The sequence below is a fragment of the Lithobates pipiens genome, unplaced genomic scaffold, assembly GCF_037356315.1.
Source record: "Lithobates pipiens isolate NorthernLeopardFrog02 unplaced genomic scaffold, aLitPip1_a1.2 Scaffold_30, whole genome shotgun sequence".
Lineage (NCBI taxonomy): Eukaryota > Metazoa > Chordata > Amphibia > Anura > Ranidae > Lithobates > Lithobates pipiens.
Window position 1 is genome coordinate 103,605,040 of NW_027507791.1, and position 24,389 is coordinate 103,629,428.

A 24,389-nucleotide genomic window follows, 5' to 3' on the forward strand; every position below is an offset into this window, starting at 1 on the left:
CGGGTTAGAGGGGGTGGGAGGAAGGGATGTTAAACATTTTGTTGTACTCTGGAGTGGGGCTTTAATAGTTCCATCAAGTGCACAAGCCCAACCGCCATTTGCTAGTCGGCTTATGTTCTCAATTGAAAGTAGAACTGAGGTCGGAAAATAAAAAAAATAAAAAATAAAAAAATGGCTAGAAGAAACAGTATTTTTGGCAGAAAAAAATAAATAAAAAAAACTTGCAAAGTCAAAACATGTCTTCTTCCTCTGTTCCCTGAACCTGCTAGGATGACACTCTAGTACAGTGATGGAAAACCTTGACACCCCTGATGTTTTGGAGCTACATTTTCTATGATGCTCATGCACGCTGCAGTGTATTTGAGCATCATGGGAAATGTAGTTCCATAACATCTGGGGTGCCAAGGCGCGCCATCACTGCTCTAATAGGTAAATGTGTAATAATGTGCAAGTATGCTGTGCATAATTGGATGTTACAGTAAGAGCTCCTTCCACACAGATGGAATAACGTTCCACTCTTCAAAGAATGAGTCATCCTGAACCTCTGCATAATTGCTGCCAAAGACTATTTCTATCACTTTACAATGTAAATACATTAGCAGACAGTCAACGCGTTCTTTAACACTACCTGCCTTAGAACATTATACATCCTCTGGCAAAACAGTCCTGCTTCCTGGCAACAATACATATGGATTCAATATAAACACAATTACAACTAAATATAGCACAGATGCTTGCATGTTGCATAACACTGTCAAATATAAATGCGAAACACAGAATCCCGAACATAAAATTCTACACTTTACTCCAGCTATGTACAGTATTAATGCAAAAACATTATGCTCAAAATACTCAAATTATATTTTTGGACCAACTTCTTAATCACTTACACACTAGAAAGGATGAGAGAGAAATATTTGCCATAAGCAAATCAAAGCATGCAGACACTCTTGGCTGGGGCAAGTCTTTAGGTGCGCAACAGGAGTACAAGAGATTAGGGAGGATACCACAGTAGGGTAAAGGCTGGTTCAGTGAAGATGTTGGCAGCAGAGAAGAGACACAGGAAGATGCAGAGATGCAAATTCTCAACAGTCATTTTCTGGTATCGTTTTTTTAGTTGTTAACGGCAAGGTTTCAAGCTGTTCAATGGGAGAAATGAAAAACCTCCACAATTAGTACTCTGCACTACTGGGTAACTCAGGGAATTAGAGCTAATATTGGCTTTTTCTCAATTATTAGCACATTTTTAGGAATGTGAAGAAGAAATAATGTATGGTGTTTATTTTAGAACATACTTCTGTTTCCTTTATGTTCCTTCTTTGATATGCAGTCAGGAATCAAGCAAACTATTGTCAATGTCATCAAACTACAGCCAAACATGTCAAAAGACAGAGTCAGGTGTCAGAGTCGCAAAAACCTTTAAAATTCCACCCCTCTCCTTTAGCCTGCTTCTTCTCTTCCTTTTGCTTGGTTTAATATTTCCTTTTTAAAATGTCTTATCATATGTATTAGAACAGTGATGGCGAACCTTGGCACCCCAGATGTTTTGGAACTACATTTCCCATGATGCTCAAATGCACTGCAGAGTACATCATGGGAAATGTTGTTCCAAAACATCTGGGGTGCCAAGGTTCGCCATCACTGTATTAGAACTTTCTTACTCCATATAAGAACATATTCAAAAGCACCATTATTGTATTTTAATGTAATTGATTAATTTTCATAACTTTATCAGTAATACCAGTGGGATTATTGAAAATGTCCCCATTGTATGCGCTATGCCCACCAGGTTTACAAAGAACGCTATTTAATATTCATGTGACGCAACTATGGATGCCACTCAATAAGAGCAGGAGGTACTGACTGACGACTGACCCTGACAGCCAACCGACCTAGACAACTGACTCCAACCGACTTAAACGAAACCCGACTTACTTAATGTTTGTTTAAAAATGCATAACCTGGACAGCAAAGGGCTGGGTGTCTCTTATGTTAACAGGCCCCCAACAAAAATAAAGCACACATTTTTGGTAGAAAGGGGCTTAGATCCTCTTATTACTCCATTTTTCCGGTTCAGAAGATTTCCTGTTACTTTCAGTTCCTCTGAGACCTGTTCCTGTGACAGGATGCCAGGTACCAACATTAATCATCAAGTGTAAAATTAGTAATGATATGGCAACGGACAGTTAATCTGAAGCAGGGAATATGGTGGTTGCCAAGCTAGTCATCCTCAGAAGAGAAATCTACAGCAACTCCATGGTGACCAGTTTCCATTTTGTTACCGATAAGCCAATCTAAATGTTTGTTCATATATATATATATATATATATATATATATATATATATATATATATATATATATATATATATATATATATATATATATATATATATATATATATATATATAGACACACAATAACCTGATGGCACTGGACAATGGAGTTTTATGGAGCAGGTACTGAGCATTATGACGCTAAGCGGATATAAGCAGTGGAGCGTTTACAGTGCTATAAAGTACAGTAAACATTACAACCAGAGAGAGCATTTACCTTAAAAGGTTAGAATGGAACAGGCAAAAGTTCCATGTTCCATCCTGAATGAACTGTCAGTAGTTGCTATTATTACTTTAGCTGTAATATAAGCCAAACCAGTCATTAGTAACAAGTGTGGACCTCCCCACACTAGTACAACACTAGTGTCAACCAAACTGTGCAGCAGGCACATAAGCATTATTAGTGGATTGGAGGTTGTTTTCACAGCAAGGATGTAAACTATCTTGGGTCTGGTCATAAGACATTAATAACCATTTGCAGACATGACACAGAAGAATAAGTAAGTGACCCCAGAACTTAGATTAGTAGCATATCATGGGAGTGGATGTTGCTATTTAGGTTTAAGTCATTGCAAACCTCTACTTAGCACTAAGAAAGCACTAAGAACTTCTTAAAATTACACCTGTTAAGTGCTGAGGAGTTTAATCACCCATTCCTATCCTTGATCTCTTTTCCATTCCAGGGCCAGGAGCTTTCCAACTGAATCTGCAGGTCTGCCCATATACAGCAGCCACTGTAAGAAATCTTACAGTCTACGTTAATCTTTTTCTTCATTTTATGTTGTTTAGATGTAACAAGGAGTAAGATTCCTCAAACACAAAATTAGTGGATGTAGTGTAGACACAGCCAGGACCTATGGCAGGAAGATCTTACCTCTGGTGTGGCTAAAGAAAAAGGAAACCGATGGGTGATTTTTATTTAGCACTTAATAGAAGCTGAAACATTAGTTCTGGGAGGACCAACACTTTAACAGAAGGATACATCAACATAAAATGTCAGTGAGGCACAGACAGAACACTTCAATGGTAAGTGGATTGTAGGGCACAAATACACCATGCAACTAGAGATGGGTGATGCACTTCTGCATTTACTCAATGACACAAGACATAAGGCCTTTGCTGAGGTTGCAAGTTGTGCAGAGGAAACGCTTACGTGTTATATCTCACCTTCTGGGCACCTGAGAAGGCGTGGTAATAACATGACACATAAGTCATTAAAGCCTTCATATCCGGCCTTAGCGTCCCTATAATATCTGTACAGGAAAGGAAAAGAAAAGGTTTGAAAGGATAAAGAAGCATAGAGCAAGAACAGTCACATGGAATGAGGAGAGCAGGGATAAAGGAGAAGATGGCTCTTGACATGCACAGCAGGAATGAGCAGACAGATTCAAATCTTTAACTATAGAGCTAGACTTTGAAGATATGGTTTTAGAACGCTGAACTCTTCTTGCTTCTCTCTATCCATCTAACTGCATGGAAAGGAACCATATTACACAGAAAGAACATTCTGTTGTAGGGACCTCTATATATACCCAGGCAAGCCTAGGGAATGGGAATGTTGGCATCAACCATACAAAATGTTGGAGCTATTCCCTTTGCAACATATGTAATGAATTGACGCGCACACAACTAATCTCCCAGGGCTTGCTATTGCGCTAAACAACTTCAATTCCTTTTTGTAAGTGTTTCTGGCATTTGTATGTAACCTAAAATGGATAACATATTCTTCTGTTGAAAACATATTAAACATCCAAGTTCCTTGTATACCAAGTTTTCACACTTTTTAGAGTAGAGTAAAAAGTCACTCTAAAGTACCAGACTTATCAAGGACTGCAAAGACCAAAGGGTACACACTGTCATTCCAGCCATTAGGAGGTAAGATGTCCTTACTTTGGTCACATTTGCAAGTTGTAATAGAGCAGCATTTGGCCCCATCCATAGTACCGTGAAATGGGTAAAGGTAAGCAGGAAGGTGAAGGCACTTAATGATGCCTCTAGCCATGTGAATAGAATATGTACTGAGAAACGTTGCTTTCAACCTTCATTGATAAATCTTGCACTGTCATTGTTGACCCGTCCTTCTCAAAATGTTCATTGCTTGACCATTATGCTGATCCAGGGGCTTTAATTGCTTGCTCATCCAGGAGCTTCAATCCTTTGAGTCACTGTCCTTGACAAGTTTACAGATCAGGGGTCCTGACTGTACCTTGACTTTCACATGCCAATTCTAGGTCAAAGAACTCAGAACCCAACAAGGGCACAGACAGCCAAGCAACTAGTATACTAAACAAAACATTCACCAGTGGTAGCACCCACTTTTTTCAGGAGCAGGCTCTAGGGCAGGGATATGCAATTAGCGGACCTCCAGCTGTTGCAAAACTACAAGTCCCATCATGCCTCTGGGTGTCATGCTTGTGGCCTTCAGTGTCTCGCTATGCCTCATGGGACTTGTAGTTCTGCAACAGCTGGAGGTCCACTAATTGCATATTCCTGCTCTAGGGGTTACATTCATTTCTTTTTTGTGATGTAATGAGCCATTGATCCAGAACAAGCATGTGTTTCTGTGTATTTACTGGATATGTACATGCCTGCTCAAAGTAAAGGAGTATAGGAAGGAAAATTATGACACCACTGAGGAGATCACTTTTAAAAACAACTCATCAGTGGCAGTTTGAAATTTTCTAGCCTACTCCTTTTACTATGTGCCTCTATGTTGGAAGAGACCTGATGCAGTTAAAATCACTCCCCTAAATCTGTCTCAAAATGTTTAATAACCAGTAACAAGCAGAAGATCAGAATTCAGCAGCTCGATTGTATTAAAAATGCAAATAAAATTATAACTCTTGGTAATAATGACACATAGTTAGTAGTAGTTTGTATCATTCAATTGGACTTTTTCTGTAATGTGGAGGACAGTTCACCATTCACCCAAGGGATTTTCTCAGTTCAAATGACGGTCAGGATCTTAAAGTGACTATCAGTACAGGGTCACTTGTACCCAATAACATACCTGCTTAAAGATGAGGGAATATGTTTACTTCTATGGTGACCCATGCCATTAATTGCTATTGCATCTCTGCATACTTGCTGCTGTAAATGTATTCAACCAGTTGGATAGGTTAAATACCCGTTTCCCCTACTGCACACAGTGCTCCCCTCTGCTGGCTTGTAGGTTTAGTAGTAATGTATAATCAAAGGTAGAAGCCACAGCTTGCAGAGAGGGGGCGAGTATTCTATATACCCAGGAGTGTGGAATACTTGCTGTGGAGCGGTGAACCAAAAGGCATTTCACGACATGAGCCACCAGAAAGGTAAGAATATTCCCTCTTTTAGGTGGTGTGTTGTTGGATACAAGTTACCATTGACCCTGTCCTGACATGAGAAAGAGGAAGGGACATTTTTTCAAAGTCAGTAAAGTGCACATTTTGGATAGGGGGCAACTGGTTCACAACAGGCCATTTACATAGAACAGCCATCTTTAAAACAGGGTGGCGTGCCTTTGACACCAACTGCCGCCTATATTTGCCTCCACAATTTGCAACCTAAAAAGTTAACACATGCCCCAGACATTGTGGCAACAAAGTTCTTAGCTTATATAAAACAAACTTTTATGCCCACCATCTTGTTGTCTCTGGACAAATCAACATATGCCTTGGACACATTTCATGACAGCAAGGGGATTGGATTAACCACTTGTTGCCTTTAGAACGTACCCGTGTGTCCTCGGGTATGACTGGTATCTAGTTTTTAGAGCTAGTGATGCTCTTACCCATTTGCCTACTGGGAACTTTCACCCCCCTTCCTGCCTTGGCCAAATTTTCAGCTTTCAGTGCTGTCGCACTTTGACAATTGCATGGTCATGCAACACTGTACCCAAATTAAATTCAATTTTTATAATTTTTTTGAGACAGGTGTAGTTTTCTTTTGGGTGTATTTAATCACCACTGTTTTTGTTTTGTTTTTTGCTAAACAAACAAAAAGATTTCAAACATTTTGATAAAAAATAAAAATTTCTGTTATAAAATGTTGTAAGTAATTTTTCTCCTTCATTGATGTGCACCGATAGGTGACACTGGTGGGCACAGATTGGCAGCACTGGTAGGGCGGCACAGATAATTAGAACACTCATGGTCAGTGCCCCGATTGTCAGTGCAGATTTGCCGTTTTTTGGCTTTCCTCTCACGCGGTCAGCGTGAGGGGGGGGGGGGGTTGTCGATAACCGGCAAATCCTGTTTACATCCGTGATCAGCTGTGATTGGACACAACTGATAAAATGGTAAAGAGCTACTGTGATTGGCTTTTTACCTAGACTTAAATTTAAATGTTTTTTCACCTTAATGCATTCTATGCATTAAGGTGAAAAAACATCTGACAGTGCCTGCGCACCCATTCCCCCCCCGTTTTACTTACTTCACCCCTCGAAAGTCCCGCGCTCGTCCCCCGATGTCCTTTCCACCGTTCAGCCTGGCCGCTGATTGGCTGGAGTGGATGGATGGAAAGCAGCGCAGCCATTGGCTCGCGCTGCTGTCAATCACATCCACCGACGTGGAGCGCCGGGGGGCGGGGCCGTGTGATACAGCGAGCGGCTATAGCCGCCGGCTGTATCACGGGAGCACACCCGCAGATGCTTCTCACCATGCGAGGGAGCTTGCATGAACGCGAGAAGCAACTGCGGGAGGAAGCCGAGACAGCCGTCGAGGGACCCCAGAAGAGCAGGTTCAGGGCCACTCTGTGCAAGACGAGTTGCACAGATATTTTGATAGAGAGGTAGGTATGTAGCCCAAGTCCTACTCCACCACTGGTAAAATTTGGGGCTCCTACGACCTATAGTTCCAGGAGATATGGGGCTCCTTGCACGGCCTGTCAAACTAAATACAGAGCGGCCACTTTAAATAGAAGCTGACACTGTTGGCAGCAGAGGTTGAGCTCACTTTGCCTCTCCTCATTTCTTGTCAGAGGCACTGAGCTCATTAAACAGCTTGGAGTCTTGGACCAATAGTACAGTACCATTGATCCCAGCTGCCCGATAAAAATGCTGCAGTGGAGGCTGTCCTCTCACTGCAGTGTCGTAGAAGGGGGCATGTGTCTAAAAGACAAATATTTCCTTCCAGTCCAGCCCACAAAACATGTGTTTATGGGTATAAGATTTACCCACAATCCCATGTTTTTTTCCACACAGTTAAAACGGGAGAATGAGAATCTGCTGCCTGCTGAAAAGGTACTTTTATATTCAAGCTACCGTATATACTCGAGTATAAGCCGAGATTTTCAGCCCCTTTTTTTAGGCTGAAAGTGCCCCCCTCGGCTTATACTCGAGTCACGCAGATCAGGTAGGCAGACGGCGGCCATTCCACTATTCAAAAGCCGCGCCTCCTTGTCTGTGATAGGCGGAACACTCAATTTCCCAGCAGTCAGTGTTCCGCCTATCACGGACATCCGCTCATTCTCATACTACGGACGAGGATGAGAGGATGTCCGTGATAGGCGGAACACTGACTGCTGGGAAATTGAGTGTTCCGCCTATTACAGACAGAGAGGCGCGGCTTTTGAACAGTGGAATGGCCGCCGTCTGTCAGACGAGGAGGAGAGGCTGCAGAAGGCAAAGAGGCTGCAGATTGGCACAGGTAGGCTGCGATGGACAGAGGGATGGACGGGACACAGGGATGGACAGGGACACAGGGATGGACAGGGACACAGGGATGGACAGGGATGGACAGGGACACAGGGATGGACAGGGACACAGGGATGGACAGGGACACAGGGATGGACAGGGACACAGGGATGGACAGGGACACAGGGATGGACAGGGACACAGGGAGGTATGCAGCTGCAGATGGGCATTGTTGACCCTCTTTTCCACTCTTTTAAGCTGTAACAGTAGCTGCTGCATGTCTCACCCTCGGCTTATACACGAGTCAATAAGTTTTCCCAGTTTTTTTGTGGTAAATTAGGGGCCTCGGCTTATATTCGGATCGACCTATACTTGAGTATATACGGTAAATCATATATTATTATGCTATATGTTATAATATAATAGTTTATTGCTTATCCATTTACTGTGAAAATACGGTTTGGAAGTTATAACTTCAAAAACATTGGTAATTTGTCCGTTAAGCCACCTACTTGAGTAGATTTTGAAAATATAATAAAAAATGACCTTAAAAACAACATATAATAATTATTTGTATATTACTTATGATAATTAACCCCTTGCTACCCAGGCCAATTCTGACACCTCACTTCATGTACAAATCATAATTTTCTGCTATAAAAAATAAAAATAAAAATAAAAAAAATTACTCAGAACCCCCAAATATTATATATATTGTTTTAGCAGACACCATAGGGAATAGAATGGTGGCTGTTGCAACTTTTTATGTCACACAGTATTTGTGCAGCAATTTTTTTTAAAAACACAACACTAACGTTAGTACGATTTTTTTGTATAATGTGTATGTCACACTTTAAAATTGCGCACACTTGTGGAATTGCGCCAAACTTCAGTACTTGTACATCTTATAAGGAAACACTTTTAAAATGTTTGCAGGTTACATGTTTACAGTTACAGAGGAGGTCTAGTGCTAGAATTATTTCTCTCGCTCTAACGATCGTGGCATATGTAACCTGTGTATCTGGCTCTGATACTAGCCAGCGTCTCACCAGCCACTGACCTCATCGAATGTCCCTGGGACATATTCATATTAAAAGGTTAAACTACGACTAAGGATCTATACATGTAAGGTTAAAGCGGACCATAGATCACATTTCTACTGGTTCAGCAGGAACCAGCCCAATTTTGATCCATCTATGGCCATTCTTGCTAGAGACGTATTCCTATTAAAAGGTTAAGCCACGACTAAGGATCTATTCAGGGATCTACAGTGCACATCCGGAAAGTATTCACAGCACTTCGCTTTTTCCACATTTTGTAATGTTCCAGTCTTATTCCAAAATCGATTCAAATAATTATTTTGCTCAACATTCTACAAATACCCCATAACGACAATGTGAAAGAAGTTTGAAATCTTTGCAAATTTAAAAATAAAAACCAAAAAAAAAAAAAAAATAAATGTACAGAAGTATTCACAGTCTTTGTGCAATACTTTTTGAAGCACCTTTTTCAACAATTACAGCCTCAAGTCTTTTTGAGTATGATGCTACAAGCTTGGCATACCTATTTTTGGGCAGTTTTTCCCCATTCTTTTTTGCAGGACCTCTCAAGCTCCATAAGGCTGGATGGGAGCATCAGTGCACATATATTTTCAGATCTCTAGAGATGTCCGAGTCTGGGCCACTCAAGGACATTCACAGAGTTTTCCCGTAGCCACTCCTTTGTTATCTTGGTTGTGTGCTTAGGGTCGTTGTCCTGTTGGAAGATGAATCTTTGCCCCAGTCTGAGGTCCAAAGTACTCTGGGGCAGGTTTTCATCAAGGATGTCTATGTACATTGCTGCCTTCATATTTCCCTCAATCCTGACTAGTCTCCCAGCTCCCGATTCTGAAAAGCATCCCCACAGCTTGATGTCGCCACCACCATGCTTCACTGTAGGGATGGTATTGGCCAGGTGATGAGCGGTGTCTGGGTTCCTCCAGACATAACAATTGCCATTCAGGCCAAACAATTCAATCTTTGTTTCATCAGACCGGAGAATTTTGTTTCTCATGGTCAGAGTCCTTCAGATGCCTTTTGGCAAACTCCAGACAGGCTGTCATGTGCCTTTTTACTGAGTAGTAGCTTCCGTCTGGCCACTCTACCATGCAGGCCTGATTGGTGGAGTGCTGCAGAGATGATTGTACTTCTGGAAGGTTCCTCTCTTCACAGAGAATTGCTGGAGCTCTGTCAGAGTGCCCATCAGGTTCTTGGTCACTTCCCTATCTAAGGCCCTTCTCTCCCGATCGCTCAGTTGGTGGTTCCAAACTTCTTCCATTTATGGGTGATGGAGGCCACTGTGCTCATACAATCCTGTCCCAGAGGTCTACAGAATTCCTTGGACTTCATGGCTTGGTTTGTGCTTTGACATGCGCTGATAACTGTGGGACCTTATATAGACAGGTCCACAGGTGGACTCCAATCAAATTGTAGATGCATTTCAAGGATGATCAGTGGAAACAGGATGCACCTGAGCTAAATTTTGAAGTGTCATGGAAAAGGCTATGGATACTTATGTACATGTAATTTATTTTTTATTTTTAATAAATTACCAAAGATTTCAAACAAATGTCTTTTGCGTTGTCATTATGGGGTATGGTTTGTGGAATTTTGAGGAAAATAATGAATTTAATCCATTTTGGAATAAGGCTGTAACATAACAAAATGTGAAAAAAGTGAAGCGCTGTGAATACTTGCTGGATGCACTGTATATATGTATATAGGTAAACTATGACTAAAGCTGACAATAGATTGATCGAAATTCTGCTGGTCCAGCAGGGACCAGCAATCAGCTTTTCTTGAATGGGAATGTTGGAAAAATGTTACTTGATCAGCGCAAGCACCCAAAAAGGACAGAGTCAATGCTGTCAGAATCTGATCATTTTTTTTGATCAGCCAGCTGGCCGTTTAAAAAATAAAAAAAAGATTTCCATCTTTGGCCAGCTTATTTTTTCTTTTTACCATATAAAGTAAAAACACAAAAAATAATACCAAAATAAAACAAACACCATTATTCATATAAAAATGTGCATTCAAATTTGTATGAGAAATAATTCATTATGAAAGTACATGGTGAATGACACACAAAAAGATTCTTTGATTTTAAAAGATCTGAAGGGTAAAAGGGACAGTTTTTTTTTTAAAATTTATTATAATCATGGCTAAAAAAGTATTTTTTTCTGCTAAATGTAAAATATTGCATATGAATAGTTTGTATTCCGCATTTTCAAGAATTTCTTAGCATCGCTTTTGAAGAATCTGTTTACAGAACTCAGTAAAATTAACGCACAAGTGAAAAGGTTGTGCTTCAGAATGAGCAAAAGAATTGATTCATTTCTTTTTGGACGGAACCACCAATTTAATATACTGTGGCTTACTAGTCCATAAGTTGCTGTATACGTTTTTTTTCCTGGCATTTATTTGCTTTATTCTTATCTGGCAATCCTATAAAAACAAATCACACTTCCTGTCCCTCGGTGGCTATGCTTATTCCTCCAGTGTATCTATGGAAAGAGCCAAGGCTGAACTTCAAACAGGTCTGCCTTTGTTCATGTCTATTACATGACAGCTGATGGAATTAGTACTTTACATTACAAAAAGATACTATTGTTTTTTGTTTCCATTTCTGCTTACAGAAAAGGAAATTTTATTTCCGCCAGGATCAACAAGTAATTTTGTACTTACTAAAAAGAAGATTAAAACTAGCGCAGACACCACATCTAAGAACCGGTAAACTGAAATATATTACAATTATGTTCTTGAGTCTAGTTATACTTTAAAATCAGACAAACGGTTGTGCTGACTTCAGCTTTCCAGTGGCTCTCTGGGAATCCTTTCTTAAATTACATATACAGCTTGTACATACATAAAATTAAAAACAGAAAAAAATATATATAACACTAATGTATACTAGACTCTGCAGTCATGATCTAGCTACAAAAGTTTAAGTCAAATAGCCACACAGAAGTTGTACTTTTTTCAGATAGACCGGGGTGTCCATTCATTTGTGATGAGAGGGACTAATAATCACTGCATTAACGAGTACATCTGGTAATGAAAGGGGATCAATTTTAAAAGCCTTAATTATTTATAATATTGAAGGGGAAACTTTTCTACCTGCTTATGGGCCCTTCACACCGAGTGTGTATTGCAACACTCATAAAAGTGTATATATGGCCAAAACATTTTTTATAGTTTTGCATTTAGCCTTTGTAAGGGAATTGTGTTTTTTTTTTGTTTTATTTGTTTTTTGCATCCCTATGTTCTGCTGGGGATAATTCACTTCCCAGAGGTGTAACAGGAATTGAGAGGAAATCTTTAAAAAGATTCTGTTACCAGCGCAGGGGTATCCAGTGGAAGATTTCCTCTCCATTTCTGTTCCGAATGTAACTTAAAATGTTGGGTTTGCTCATCGCTTTTCCTTGCCAATGGTCACCTGGACATATAGAAGCAGTGAATCTACCTAGAAAGGACATGGACAGCAATGAAAACTAGATGGGGATTTTAATCCTGCCCTACTCCATTCAATGCTAAAAAGAAAAAAAGCTTAGGTTATACAGTATATACAATCCAAGCTAGAAAAGCTAATCACATTCCATGATATAAAAGATGACTGCTGAGGGAGCATTTACAAATCATATAATCAAAATTTGCACGACAAGCAAAATTCCCCCTAAAATGCCCACGGAAAATCATAATTAATATTAATTTAAAATAATACACTATAGTTTTTATTCAAACATAACCACAAGTCTTCTATAGGTATATAAATGAATATATAACACAATTTGTGGGGGTCAACACCTAAAGATCACAATAAGTCAATACACACAGATGCGCATTAAGTCCATAGACACAGATGCGAATTCCTGATAACTACCATCAAAACTAAATGCAAAAGGATTACGGCACAGAGAGCCTACTATTTTATTGCTCCTTCAATAGAGTAGAATACAGTAACAGTTTCAGGTATCCCTGCCCTTTGTTGAACTTTACAAAGGGCCAGGATGCTTGAAGCTGTATTCTGTACTACTGAATGACCATTAAAAATAAGGTATTCACGAAACTCCTTTAGCTTTTTATAAATAAATAGGAAAAAGAGGGGAAAAACTGCGCTACGGGAAAAAGAAGCAAATAGTGTTGAACGGAAGCTGCAATTCAAATATATACCAAAAATATATCAAACAAAAATAGAAAAAAGAAGAACTGCGCTAGCCACAAGATACCCAATGTGATTAGGGTATATGAAAGTATCAGACCCACACTGTGGGTCTTAGTATCTAGTGTGTTAATATTGTGAATTCCCCAAACTCAATATATGTGCATCAAACTCTGTGCATAAACCCCTAAACCATAAAGATAAGAATATAAAGAATATATATTTGCTATTAGGCATAAATGACCTATCGAAAAAATACTAAATCTGCGTTCAGAGACACTCTGTATAATGTCCATACAGTCACATATCAAAAAAATTTGAAAAATTAAATAAAAAATAAACATAAAAAATAAATGTCCATATAGTGAATGAACACCAGTGAAACAAAAATTTCAAATGAGGTACGGCAATAAAGAAAAGTTCCAAACGACTGAATTGCAAATGCACGGATTGAAAATCTTCTCCAAAGACGTGGTGTGCTTATCCCATCACCGAAATAAATGAATCAGCTCCTTACCAGATCCAGACGACCCCCCGTTACAGAGGGTCACCACAAGCAGTAGTAGTCAAAAGGGTGTCCGGATAGCGCCTCCTCCTCAGATGGTCACGAATCTTCCACACGATGGGGTTATGGCTGTTACTCACTCCCAACACGACGTGGTGTCACATAAGAGAAAACATAGGCTCCAGATAGTGTAAAACCAAATGACTTTAATTCAGGGGTATAGTTGTTGCTTAGGAAGGAGTGAGAAGAGAATGACAGGCAGTCATTCTCTTCTCACTCCTTCCTAAGCAACAACTATACCCCTGAATTAAAGTCATTTGGTTTTACACTATCTGGAGCCTATGTTTTCCCTTATGTGACACCACGTCGTGTTGGGAGTGAGTAACAGCCATAACCCCATCGTGTGGAAGATTCGTGACCATCTGAGGAGGAGGCGCTATCCGGACACCCTTTTGACTACTACTGCTTGTGGTGACCCTCTGTAACGGGGGGTCGTCTGGATCTGGTAAGGAGCTGATTCATTTATTTCGGTGATGGGATAAGCACACCACGTCTTTGGAGAAGATTTTCAATCCGTGCATTTGCAATTCAGTCGTTTGGAACTTTTCTTTATTGCCGTACCTCATTTGAAATTTTTGTTTCACTGGTGTTCATTCACTATATGGACATTTATTTTTTATGTTTATTTTTTATTTAATTTTTCAAATTTTTTTGATATGTGACTGTATGGACATTATACAGAGTGTCTCTGAACGCAGATTTAGTATTTTTTCGATAGGTCATTTATGCCTAATAGCAAATATATATTCTTTATATTCTTATCTTTATGGTTTAGGGGTTTATGCACAGAGTTTGATGCACATATATTGAGTTTGGGGAATTCACAATATTAACACACTAGATACTAAGACCCACAGTGTGGGTCTGATACTTTCATATACCCTAATCACATTGGGTATCTTGTGGCTAGCGCAGTTCTTCTTTTTTCTATTTTATAAATAAATATCTAGTTAATAATTGTAAAAAAAAAAAAAAAAAAAAAAAAAAAAATGATATTAATGCTTTTAGAGGAAACCTGTATGGAAATTAAAGGAGGCTGCTTCTGTAAATACCATTTCCCTGACTGCTATGTTGATCCATAGGCTTCACTACTATAATAGTGATTTAAAACAAATCTGGAATTCTGATTTTATACCAACTTTCCTGATCTGCATGATTGACCATGGTCAATGACTGACTTTATTGAGGCTGGAGACAGCCAGATCACACTTTTAAAGGTGGCCAGTGTAATAAACCTTTTGCCATCTGAGGGTAAGAAAGCAATGCAACGCAAGTTTCTACTGCACACACCTGTATCCTAATGGAGACCCGTTAAATTGAATTTGAGATATTTAGCCTTTGACTGTTCAACAAGTTTGTCTGTTTGCTCAAGTGTTGGATATAGGTCCGTCTGCCTCTAACTTCCAACTCTCCGTGCCTAGGATTTCTCTGTGAACGTTTTGGATTGCCTTTGTACTCAGCTTATACGGTTTTTATGTTTGTTATTATCCTATTACCTCCGCTATTGGCAGTCTGCACTTGTCTGGGCCTTACCTTGCTACCAGTTTGCTGACACTGCTACTGTCTGCTGCTCTGACCACCTGTCCTTGATGATTATTGCCCCTGGGGCTAGGGCTTACCAACTCTGACAGACAGCTATTGAAGGAGCCTCCATACATTTTAAAACCAATGTTACTCAGTTTTTTTTCCTTTTAATATAAATGCACAGACCAGCCATATTTATTCATTGCATATGCATGCTGTCCTACCTATTTATTCATGAAATGGAAAATAGTTTTTATTGTGTAACCAATTTTCCTGCAGCAATGATACAGATAACTGACAGATAAAGCCAATATAAATCTTGAAATTAAATAATTTTCAAATCAGCTTTCTAATAACCAATTGCTCATTGAAGATCCATGCAAAGAGTATTGTTCTAAAGAAGCCTCGAAGCTTCAGTACACATAATGTAAACCAATAGATGGACGATTCAATGGAAAACAAGGAATTTTGGACTTGTCTGTAAATACCATAAATTTAGAGTACAGTACAGGACAAAGCTGGATGTTTATAGACCCTGGGGGTGATTGGACACCAGCAAAGCTGGGACCTGCATAGCACCTTGCGGTTAACTACATGCAATGCACTAACTGCCAAGGTGAGTGCCCAAGCAGGATCCAGTGGCAAAAGCAAAAATTACCGGCTGTCCTCACGGGGTAGGGTTCAGATATGGTTCCCAAAGTTATACAGAGGTTGCACTGATCTGAATGCACTGCTTTTAATGTTTTATTAGAAGCCAGTGAGGAGATGACTAAAAGGGTTATTTGAAGAATCGGAAGTAAAATAATGAACTAGTTAAGCACAGTGTTTCGCTGTAAATGAGAAGAGATCCATCACTTCAGAACACCAGCAAAAAACTGAGCTCTCATGAAGTGGGGCAGGGTTATAGTGATATGCCTAGGGAGGCATATAGCAAATCTTTGCCAGTGTCCAATTACCTGAAAGTACCTGTGTCCTGTACTGTACACTTACAATATAAAAACAAACATACTGGTAGAGATAAGCACAACAACAATGTATAATGTATAATGTGATAGTTGGGGATTTTTTAGTGCCAAAAAAAATTAAAAAAATTATCTTTTCCCACACTGCCCCTCACAAGGGAATGTGGGGACTCCCTATTTATATATCTCAATTGCCATAGGGGATCATGGCAGTTATTGTTCCCCTCCCATCCAACCACACATTAGATGGACACTTTCTTTATGAAAATCCATGCATAAGGCTTTTCAAAATAAACACCATCACTATCAACCAGACTATAAAAGCTAAAAAATAAGCATTAATGTGAATTCTAACCAAACTAGCTGAACAAAATAAGAAACTTTGACAAAAATAGGGTGGGTGTCCTTTTACCTAAAGCCATTATGCAGCGACTGGGTTATCTGGGTAAAACCGTTTGAGTTTCACTGGTAAGGACACCTTTACAATCTCTTCACCTATACAGGAAGTGAAGTAAAATATCCCCACAGGACACAGATGACATTAACAAACCTGAAAGGCAAAAAAACCTTCTCTACTATGACCAAACCAAACAATAAGCTATGGCTGGAGTTGGCCTTTCAGGATTAGGACTGGATGTCTGGCTCTCGGCACTCTTCCACATTTCCTTAGGAATCTTTTACACTGGCGACACAGCGCCTAAGAAACACTTATGACAGATGTGAGAAAGCACACTAGATAGAGTTACTTCAAAGTTTTGGAGTAAGGTGAAGGGAAACAGTATGCCCAATGGAATGTTTTCCAGGCTGGGTTACTAACAGCTTTATAGGAGGATAGAACTACACATATGCATAGGAAATATAAATCAATTTTAAACATGGAGAACCTATTAAATTGCATGTGTTGTCAAAAAATCGAAATTCCAAATTAAGCAGAGGTTGCTCACACATGTACATTGTCCCCAATTACAGACTACCTGGTTATCATACTAGAAATATAGGCTGTATCCAACCTCCTTCCATGATATAACAATGCTGCATTGAAGTAAGCAATGCAGTCAGCCCTGCATGTAAAGTCTGCAGTTGGACAAGACATCAACATGCCAACTGTACCTACAATATCTCAGTACCCACTGCTTAGCCATAGAAAGTGTAGTTCTCAGACTGCCTGCACATAAAGGTGGCACAGAAATGCCTGTATAAACCACTGGCACACTCGGGCAAGAGAAGTGGTTGAAGGCACTTTGAACACTGATGAGGAATGTTGAAGGAAAGAATATAAAAATTGTTAAAGATGATTTACATCTACTATAAGGTTGGTGCTCAAGCATGGAATGCATGACTATCACCACCATCAAGAGGTACGCAAAAACAGTATGCTACAATGCTGTTGTCTCACTCATCCCACTGCTATGAATATTAAGAATGTAGAATCTGCACTCCTCCCTGTCTTCCAAGTGTAGAAGATAGAAACCGCGACCAGGAACACAAGTAACAAACTTTCCTGCCACCCGTTTGATCAGAAGTGTCCATGTTGCATACGTTTTTGGAAAATAAAAAGAAGCGGTTCCCAATATATGGTATAGCAAATCACTCAATATAAAGACGTTGGATTCAGGCTTTTAGGTGCTCAACAGAAAACCTATAGGGAAGTGAAGGCTACTATTCTACAACAATGACACTCTGCCAAGTTTATTGTCACTTCAGATTCACATTTGGTAAAGTAACCTATACCAACCAATCAGATAAAAATTTTAATGGCAGACCAATACGGGATAGATTCTGATGCATTCTGCTTGCTAAGGGGTTGTAAGAATACGACAAATGAAGTTTACAAAATGGTATACATAATTAAACTGAAGGGGATTACTTTTACAAAAGTGGACTTTACCCTTTAAGAGTACATTTATATTAAATATTGTGCCAAAATATTTGCCTATCTGCAGTCCCTAGAAATGAAAGTGCCTTTGCTGCTTAATGTTGTGTGGTGGACAAGGCAGTTTAGGATTGCTGGAAAATAGTACGAATGACACTCATTTAATTTTTTTAACACCTGTGAAAATAAAGTATGTAAATCCCCGTGCTAAAAACCAGAAAGAAGGAAGAGAGTCACACATTAGTGAAAGGAACAATGTGTTTAGTGAACACATCTTGGAACCCTGGGATACCTTCTGGGCTCCTGAAAAGGCGTGATAGAAGCTAGAAACGTAGGTCATGATGGCCTTCTCATCGGGGCGCGCAGTCCCAACAATGTCTGTCAAGAAAAGGTTTAAAGCACGTTGATATAATAAATGAAATGGAGACTGACTTAACACAGTATGAAATAGGTGATGTAAACAGCGATTATGAACAAACATTTAACCTACATCATTTAACATCAAGCAGACTCTTCGGCTAAGCTGAAAACATTTATACATGCTGAGACATTACAGAACATCAAAAGGTCTCCAATCCATTTTTATAAGGGTAAGTAAGCACTTCAAAAACTTGGCAAACATCCCAGTGAAATGGCAAAGTGGCAAGGTGGAAATGCGTGAAGGTTCCAAATTAAAAACAATGAAAATCATTTGTGGGAAAAATTTGTTAATTTCAACCACTTGGTAGGGGACAGAAAACTATTGCAGTGAGCACAGCTTGCTTTACAACAGATCAAAGTATGGGGCTTGCGTATGAAAAGAATGCTAATAAGAACATTTCTTCTTGTCCATAGCAACCAATTAGAACCCTATATAACTTTCAAATCTGCACTGCCAATATGACACTTGGAAGCTGATTGGTTGTTATAGGCCAACTAGAAGTTTTCTTGCTAGCCCACTTTTGCCTGAATAAGCCCTTTTGAGGACAGGGGTCAGCAGAATTTACAAGTAGCAATACAGTACATAGAGAGCAGCTACAAAACAGGCAATCTGCTGCCAATGTTCATCTACCAGGCTTTACTCACTTAAAAGAAAAAAAGTTTGTTCCTGCATACTCTTAGTGCCACAAGTTCACCCAGATCCTTAAAATTGTGGTTTATATCAGCCTCTCTCAGTCGGGGTTCTGTCTGTGCTCAACAGGGATGCCGCAGCATCCTGGTACAGAAAGGCTAGTTGGCGAAGAAGCTGAAGTGTGGAGTGGGAGCTGGCTCAGGGTAGCAATAGGCAGAGCCATGAACAGAGGCAGACTGCTTGCAGAATCCTGGCCTGCCCCGCCTTTCCCTACCATGCAGTACTATGTAATCAATTTAACTGGCGGTTCAGGAGCAGAATGTGAACACATCAGCCAGGAAAGTAAACAAAGTAAACAGTAAACTGAGATTTTTCAATAGGCTATATGTATGTGAGTGTAAGTACGTAGGAATTTTATGTATATATGTCTGTGTGTATGTATGCATGTAAGCGATAATGCACTCGGTGCATATAGAGTAAATTTAATAAGTGACACAAATGATCTGGGATGGACAGCAGCTCTGACAAAATGTACACCTCGTAACAAAAAATCTAAATCAAACGTGTAGCACTATCAAGACATAAGCTTAATAAAGTGCAAAAGTCCATTATATTACAATAAAGATGAAAAAAAAAAACAACAACAATTTAATAGTCCAAGTGTCCCAATTCAACATCCATAAAGTGAACTTGAAAAGTCTGTTGATCCAATATTCAATCTGTGAAGACACTTGGTTCTCCCCACAGGATAGATGGGGCAAATATATCTGATCAGATTTTAAGACCCTCCAAGGTCTATATTCGCATTAGTGAGCTTTCACCCGTTACTACGGGCTCAAACGCATCAGCTATCCAGCCTGCTTAATTGGATTAAGGGTGTATCCCTCACAGCCATCACCAATCAAGGAAAGTTCAGGAGTCTGTGAGTCACAATGATCATATGGAAGAGGAAGATAAACCCATTGCACAAAATTATTTAAAAGCACACAGGAGTTTATTAAAAGTTGTACTTAAACAAAAATAATAAAGATAGGCTCAAAATGGAAACATTTGTTTATCCAGCACCCTCCACGAGTGCTCAGACGTCACTGCTGCTCCGTGCCTAGCCTGACGTACATTTCGTCAAATAGGACTTCTTCTGTGAGGCAGTAACAGGGTGCTGGACAAACAAATATTTCCATTTTGAGACTATTTTTATTGTTTTTGCTGTAACTACAAAGAATGTTGCGCAAAAAGTTAATCTTTCTCTTCCATATGATCATTGTGTGTCCAGACTCTGAAGTTTCCTTGATTGGCGATAGCTGTTGGGGATACACCTGTGGAATCCAATTAAGCAGGCTGGATAACTGATGCGGTTGAGCCCGTAGTGAGGGGTGAAGGCTCACTAATGTGCATATAGACCCTGGAGGGTCTTAAAATCTGGTAAGCAGATATATTTGCCCTATCTATCCTGTGGGGAGCACCGGGTGTCTTCATAGATTGAATACTGGATCAACACACTTTTCGAGTTCACTTTATGGATGTTGAATTGGTACATTTGGATTACTACATTTTTTTCTCCCCTTTTTTTCCCCATTTTCATTGTTACCGTATTTTAATATAATAGATGGACATTTGCACTTCATTAAGGTTATGTTTTGACAGCGTTACATGTTTGATTTTGATGTATGTACTTTACTGTTAAGGGTACACCCATGCAATGGCCATGTTTGCTTGCACAAGGATGTACAAGTGTTCCATACAACCTCATCCACGCCAATTGAGACACAGGGGCTACAAGGACATAGCCACTGCACCCAAAGTGACACCCGTGTGGGTTTCCAAACACAATCAGTGTGCATTCAGGGACCCGTACCCACTCAGATATCAAATAAGCAGCAGCAGCTGTGACCGTGCAGCTACTGCGTCCCAACTGACGCGCACCCTCACACAAGTGTACGCTTAAGTACGCCCATGTGAATGAGGCCTTACTCCTGACCACTCTAAAATCAGAACTGCTTTCTAAGCTAGGGGGACTGCTTTTTTTTTTGGAAGAGGTGCCCCAGGGCTGAAAATACTTTTAAGTGTGCCGTGACTGAAAAAAAGTTGAGAAATGCCAGTCTATTTCACCGTGAATATAATGATAGGACCATCTGCCATCCTGGGTCTAGTTGGAATGCTAATTTTAACTGACAGACATGAATCGGGATGGTTATACTACACTTCTAAAAACAACTTCAGCTGCACCTTCACTCTAAATACACAACACCGAGACAAAAAAAAAAATGGAAAGCTTGAAAAGGAATCCCTAAAAAGTACAACCAGTTGTATGCAAGAGCTACCCAGTCAATAGATTAGATTGTGCGACTGTGCATATAAAATCACTTGTGATCACCTGCCTTGGAAAATATTTATTTTTTATAATTTGTCATTGGGGTCACATATAATAATTTGTTCCCCTAAATTTGCACAATACTGAGCACAAAATTATCTGGTGAATACTCCATCCTTAAAATGGGAGAACAATTGCAGAAACTCATCATGCACAATCACATGGCGGTCACATGATTTTTAGAAAAAAGAATAGCCGTCCATGTAGCTCTATACTTAAAGCAGTAATAAACCCAACAGCAAACATTTATTATATTGCAGCTTACCAGTTGTTAGATGTGGTGGCTGCATGAATGTTTTTTTTTAGGCTTTCTTTCCTTTATTTTCACTTGGTGATATGGCCAGTAAGTCAGTTTTTGAAAAGAACAGGCTCTCTTCCAGAGGTATCAATTTACAGGGATGAGGCTAACCATTCACCTCTGGCAGAAGTGCTTACATTGATCAGCTTTTATTTATGTAAAATCTTTACCCTAAAGGAAAAAAAACCACCATTTGCTATAACTTATTATAAAGTGTGACCAGAAGTTTGGCTTCAATTTGTCAGTGTATTTAAATATGCTAGTACATTTAACACTCCCTTCCCCCAGACTGATGATGCTGCTGTCTGCTCTGCCCTCTTATGCTTCTTCAGAGGAGGTGTGTTACTGACTAGATCACCAGGTGAAAACAGAGAAAAAAAGCCTAAAAATAAAATAAAACAAATGCAGCCACCACATCTGATTGGTAAGCTGCAATATATTAAATTTTTGGTTGTGGGTTTAATACCGCTTTAATGAAAGAGCCCAGATGACAATTTAACGGAAATGTTATATCCTATGCAAGGAAATTCTCATTACTTCCTGGTATGGGGGAGTAGGTGATTCATTCCCTTTCTGGTGATTGGCCACTCAGAAGGAAGGCTTGCTTTTGATATTGCTTGGTAAATCGTACTTCTGCTTTGCAGCCTGCTATACACTAAATATACATATATTTTTTTTTTTTTTTTTTTTTTTTTTTAACAACGCAGTCTCAGAAAAGATTACACTATAAAAACAACAGCCCTTAGAGAAGCCATTGAAAAAATAAATACAATAGCGCTACAAAAAACGGTAGTACTGAGGATTGTATAGTTCTGGAAAATTCAGTTTCCAAAACAGTAATTACCTTCAGCATCCAACATCTTGGGAATATCAAGGAACCTCTCAGCAACATCGAAGGCTGTGTTCAGATTTGTGTAGGGATCATCCTACAAATACCAAAATGCAACGCAAAAATACCACGTTAAATAAATAACACAGTATGCTGGAATTCCACTTTAATAAAAAGTCAAAATGTTTGTTACAGAAACAAATGAAAAGCATTTATAATAGCAAAAAAGACTCAACTACCTTCCGTAATTTGCCATAGTCAATGAGCTCTGGGCGGTGTCTATGAATAAGGGCACAGAATCCAAGACCATCTTTCCAGCTGTAAATAAAGTAGGACAAGTGACCATTTATTGTCATTAGTATGGTATAATGCCAACACATCCCTCAATTTGCACTTCTAGAATATAGTATGCACCCCTTTAATTACAAATATTGCTTATTATTTCAGATTGATCACTCTTATCAGTGTTGTGTTTGAGGAATCTCATACATTTATGCCGAGTCATTTTACTGCTATGTTGTAAATATCTTTTTTGTAAGCCTGACCTGCTGTGCAGCTGTATATACAACACACACAAAAGTTCAGAGGAGGAATCCCTCTGCCTTTAGTTCATTACATTCCTGCATGGATTATTAGCTGTCATGAGACAATCCAGCATTGCTGCACTTTCTTATTGTAAAGTCCAATAATAATCAGCAATTAAAGTGTTATGGAAGTGCTCTGTATCAAATGTTAAATTTTGAAATAAAGATTTGACATAAGTAATGTAAAATGATATAAAACATCTATATGAAAGCTTCAAAACAGTAAAAAAAAATAAAAATGTAACTGACCAAAACAGGCTTCAAAATAGGGTGGGCTCGGGTCGCAGAGCCCACCCAGGTGTATTACAACAGCGGATGAATATTCGCTGTTGTAACACTTATCCTCAATCCGGCCAATCAGAAGCAGGTGTGATACCCATTTTCCGATTGGCTGAAAAGAGGAGACTCCCGATTGCCCATTGAGGAGGAGGAGGAGGAGGAGGGAGGAAACGGAAGCTGCTGCGGTGGAGAGCAGAACAGGAGGCCGCCAAGCAGGGGGAAGCCATTACCACTGAGGAAAGCAGGAGAACGGGAGGCCACCGAGCAGGGGGAAGCTGACGCTGCCGAGAAGAGCAGGAAATTGAGGGGCCGCCAAGCAGGGGAAGCCACCGGTGATGGAGAGCAGGACGATGGGAGGCTGCCTGCCGCCACCCAGGGGGACATCGATGGTGATGGGGTAAGTGCTACCAACGGGGGGGGGTCATACAGTTTGCCGACCCCCCAAAAAAGATTTCCACCCCCCCAAAAGATTCTTGAGCCCCCTGCCCCCAAACACTGGGGTGGCGCCAATGTACAAAAAATTTATTGAGCTACACATGTTGCATATCGCTGCTTATGTGGGAATGGGAACAATAATTCTAGGTCCATTATTCATGGTTAACTCTAACTTGACCTGTAGGGGGCTTTTAAAGTTAGGGTGCTAAAGATGCTCTCCGTCTCATGGGCACACACAATTTTAAGGCTTGCCATTTTGGGTATCTGCCCGGTGCAATTTCATCTATTAGATGTTACCAAAATATTGGGTAATATATTGCATTAGTGTACCCTAAAATAACTTTTATCAAATTTTTTACAGAAATTCTGCACTTAAAACAGTTCTACTACAACCGTGTGACATACAAATGTCCAATACAAAATTGGAATTGCTACTATTGTATGCTCCAGAGTGTTTGCTTTAAACTAATATATAAT

The 24,389-nt window shown here is 39.7% G+C and overlaps 1 protein-coding gene across 3 annotated transcripts in view; it reads right to left on the minus strand.

The window, feature by feature from the left end:
- The window catches only part of ACTN1 (actinin alpha 1), a 220,814-nt gene that overhangs the window by 92,285 nt on the left and 104,140 nt on the right, over positions 1-24,389 (minus strand). For all 3 annotated transcript variants that reach the window (XM_077464719.1, XM_077464721.1, XM_077464720.1), the window contains exons 6-8: positions 22,854-22,932; positions 22,630-22,711; positions 18,358-18,443 (exon numbers count right to left, since the gene is read on the minus strand). In XM_077464719.1, coding sequence (XP_077320845.1) covers positions 18,358-18,443; positions 22,630-22,711; positions 22,854-22,932 — 247 coding nt within the window. The remainder of the gene's footprint in view (positions 1-18,357; positions 18,444-22,629; positions 22,712-22,853; positions 22,933-24,389) is intronic.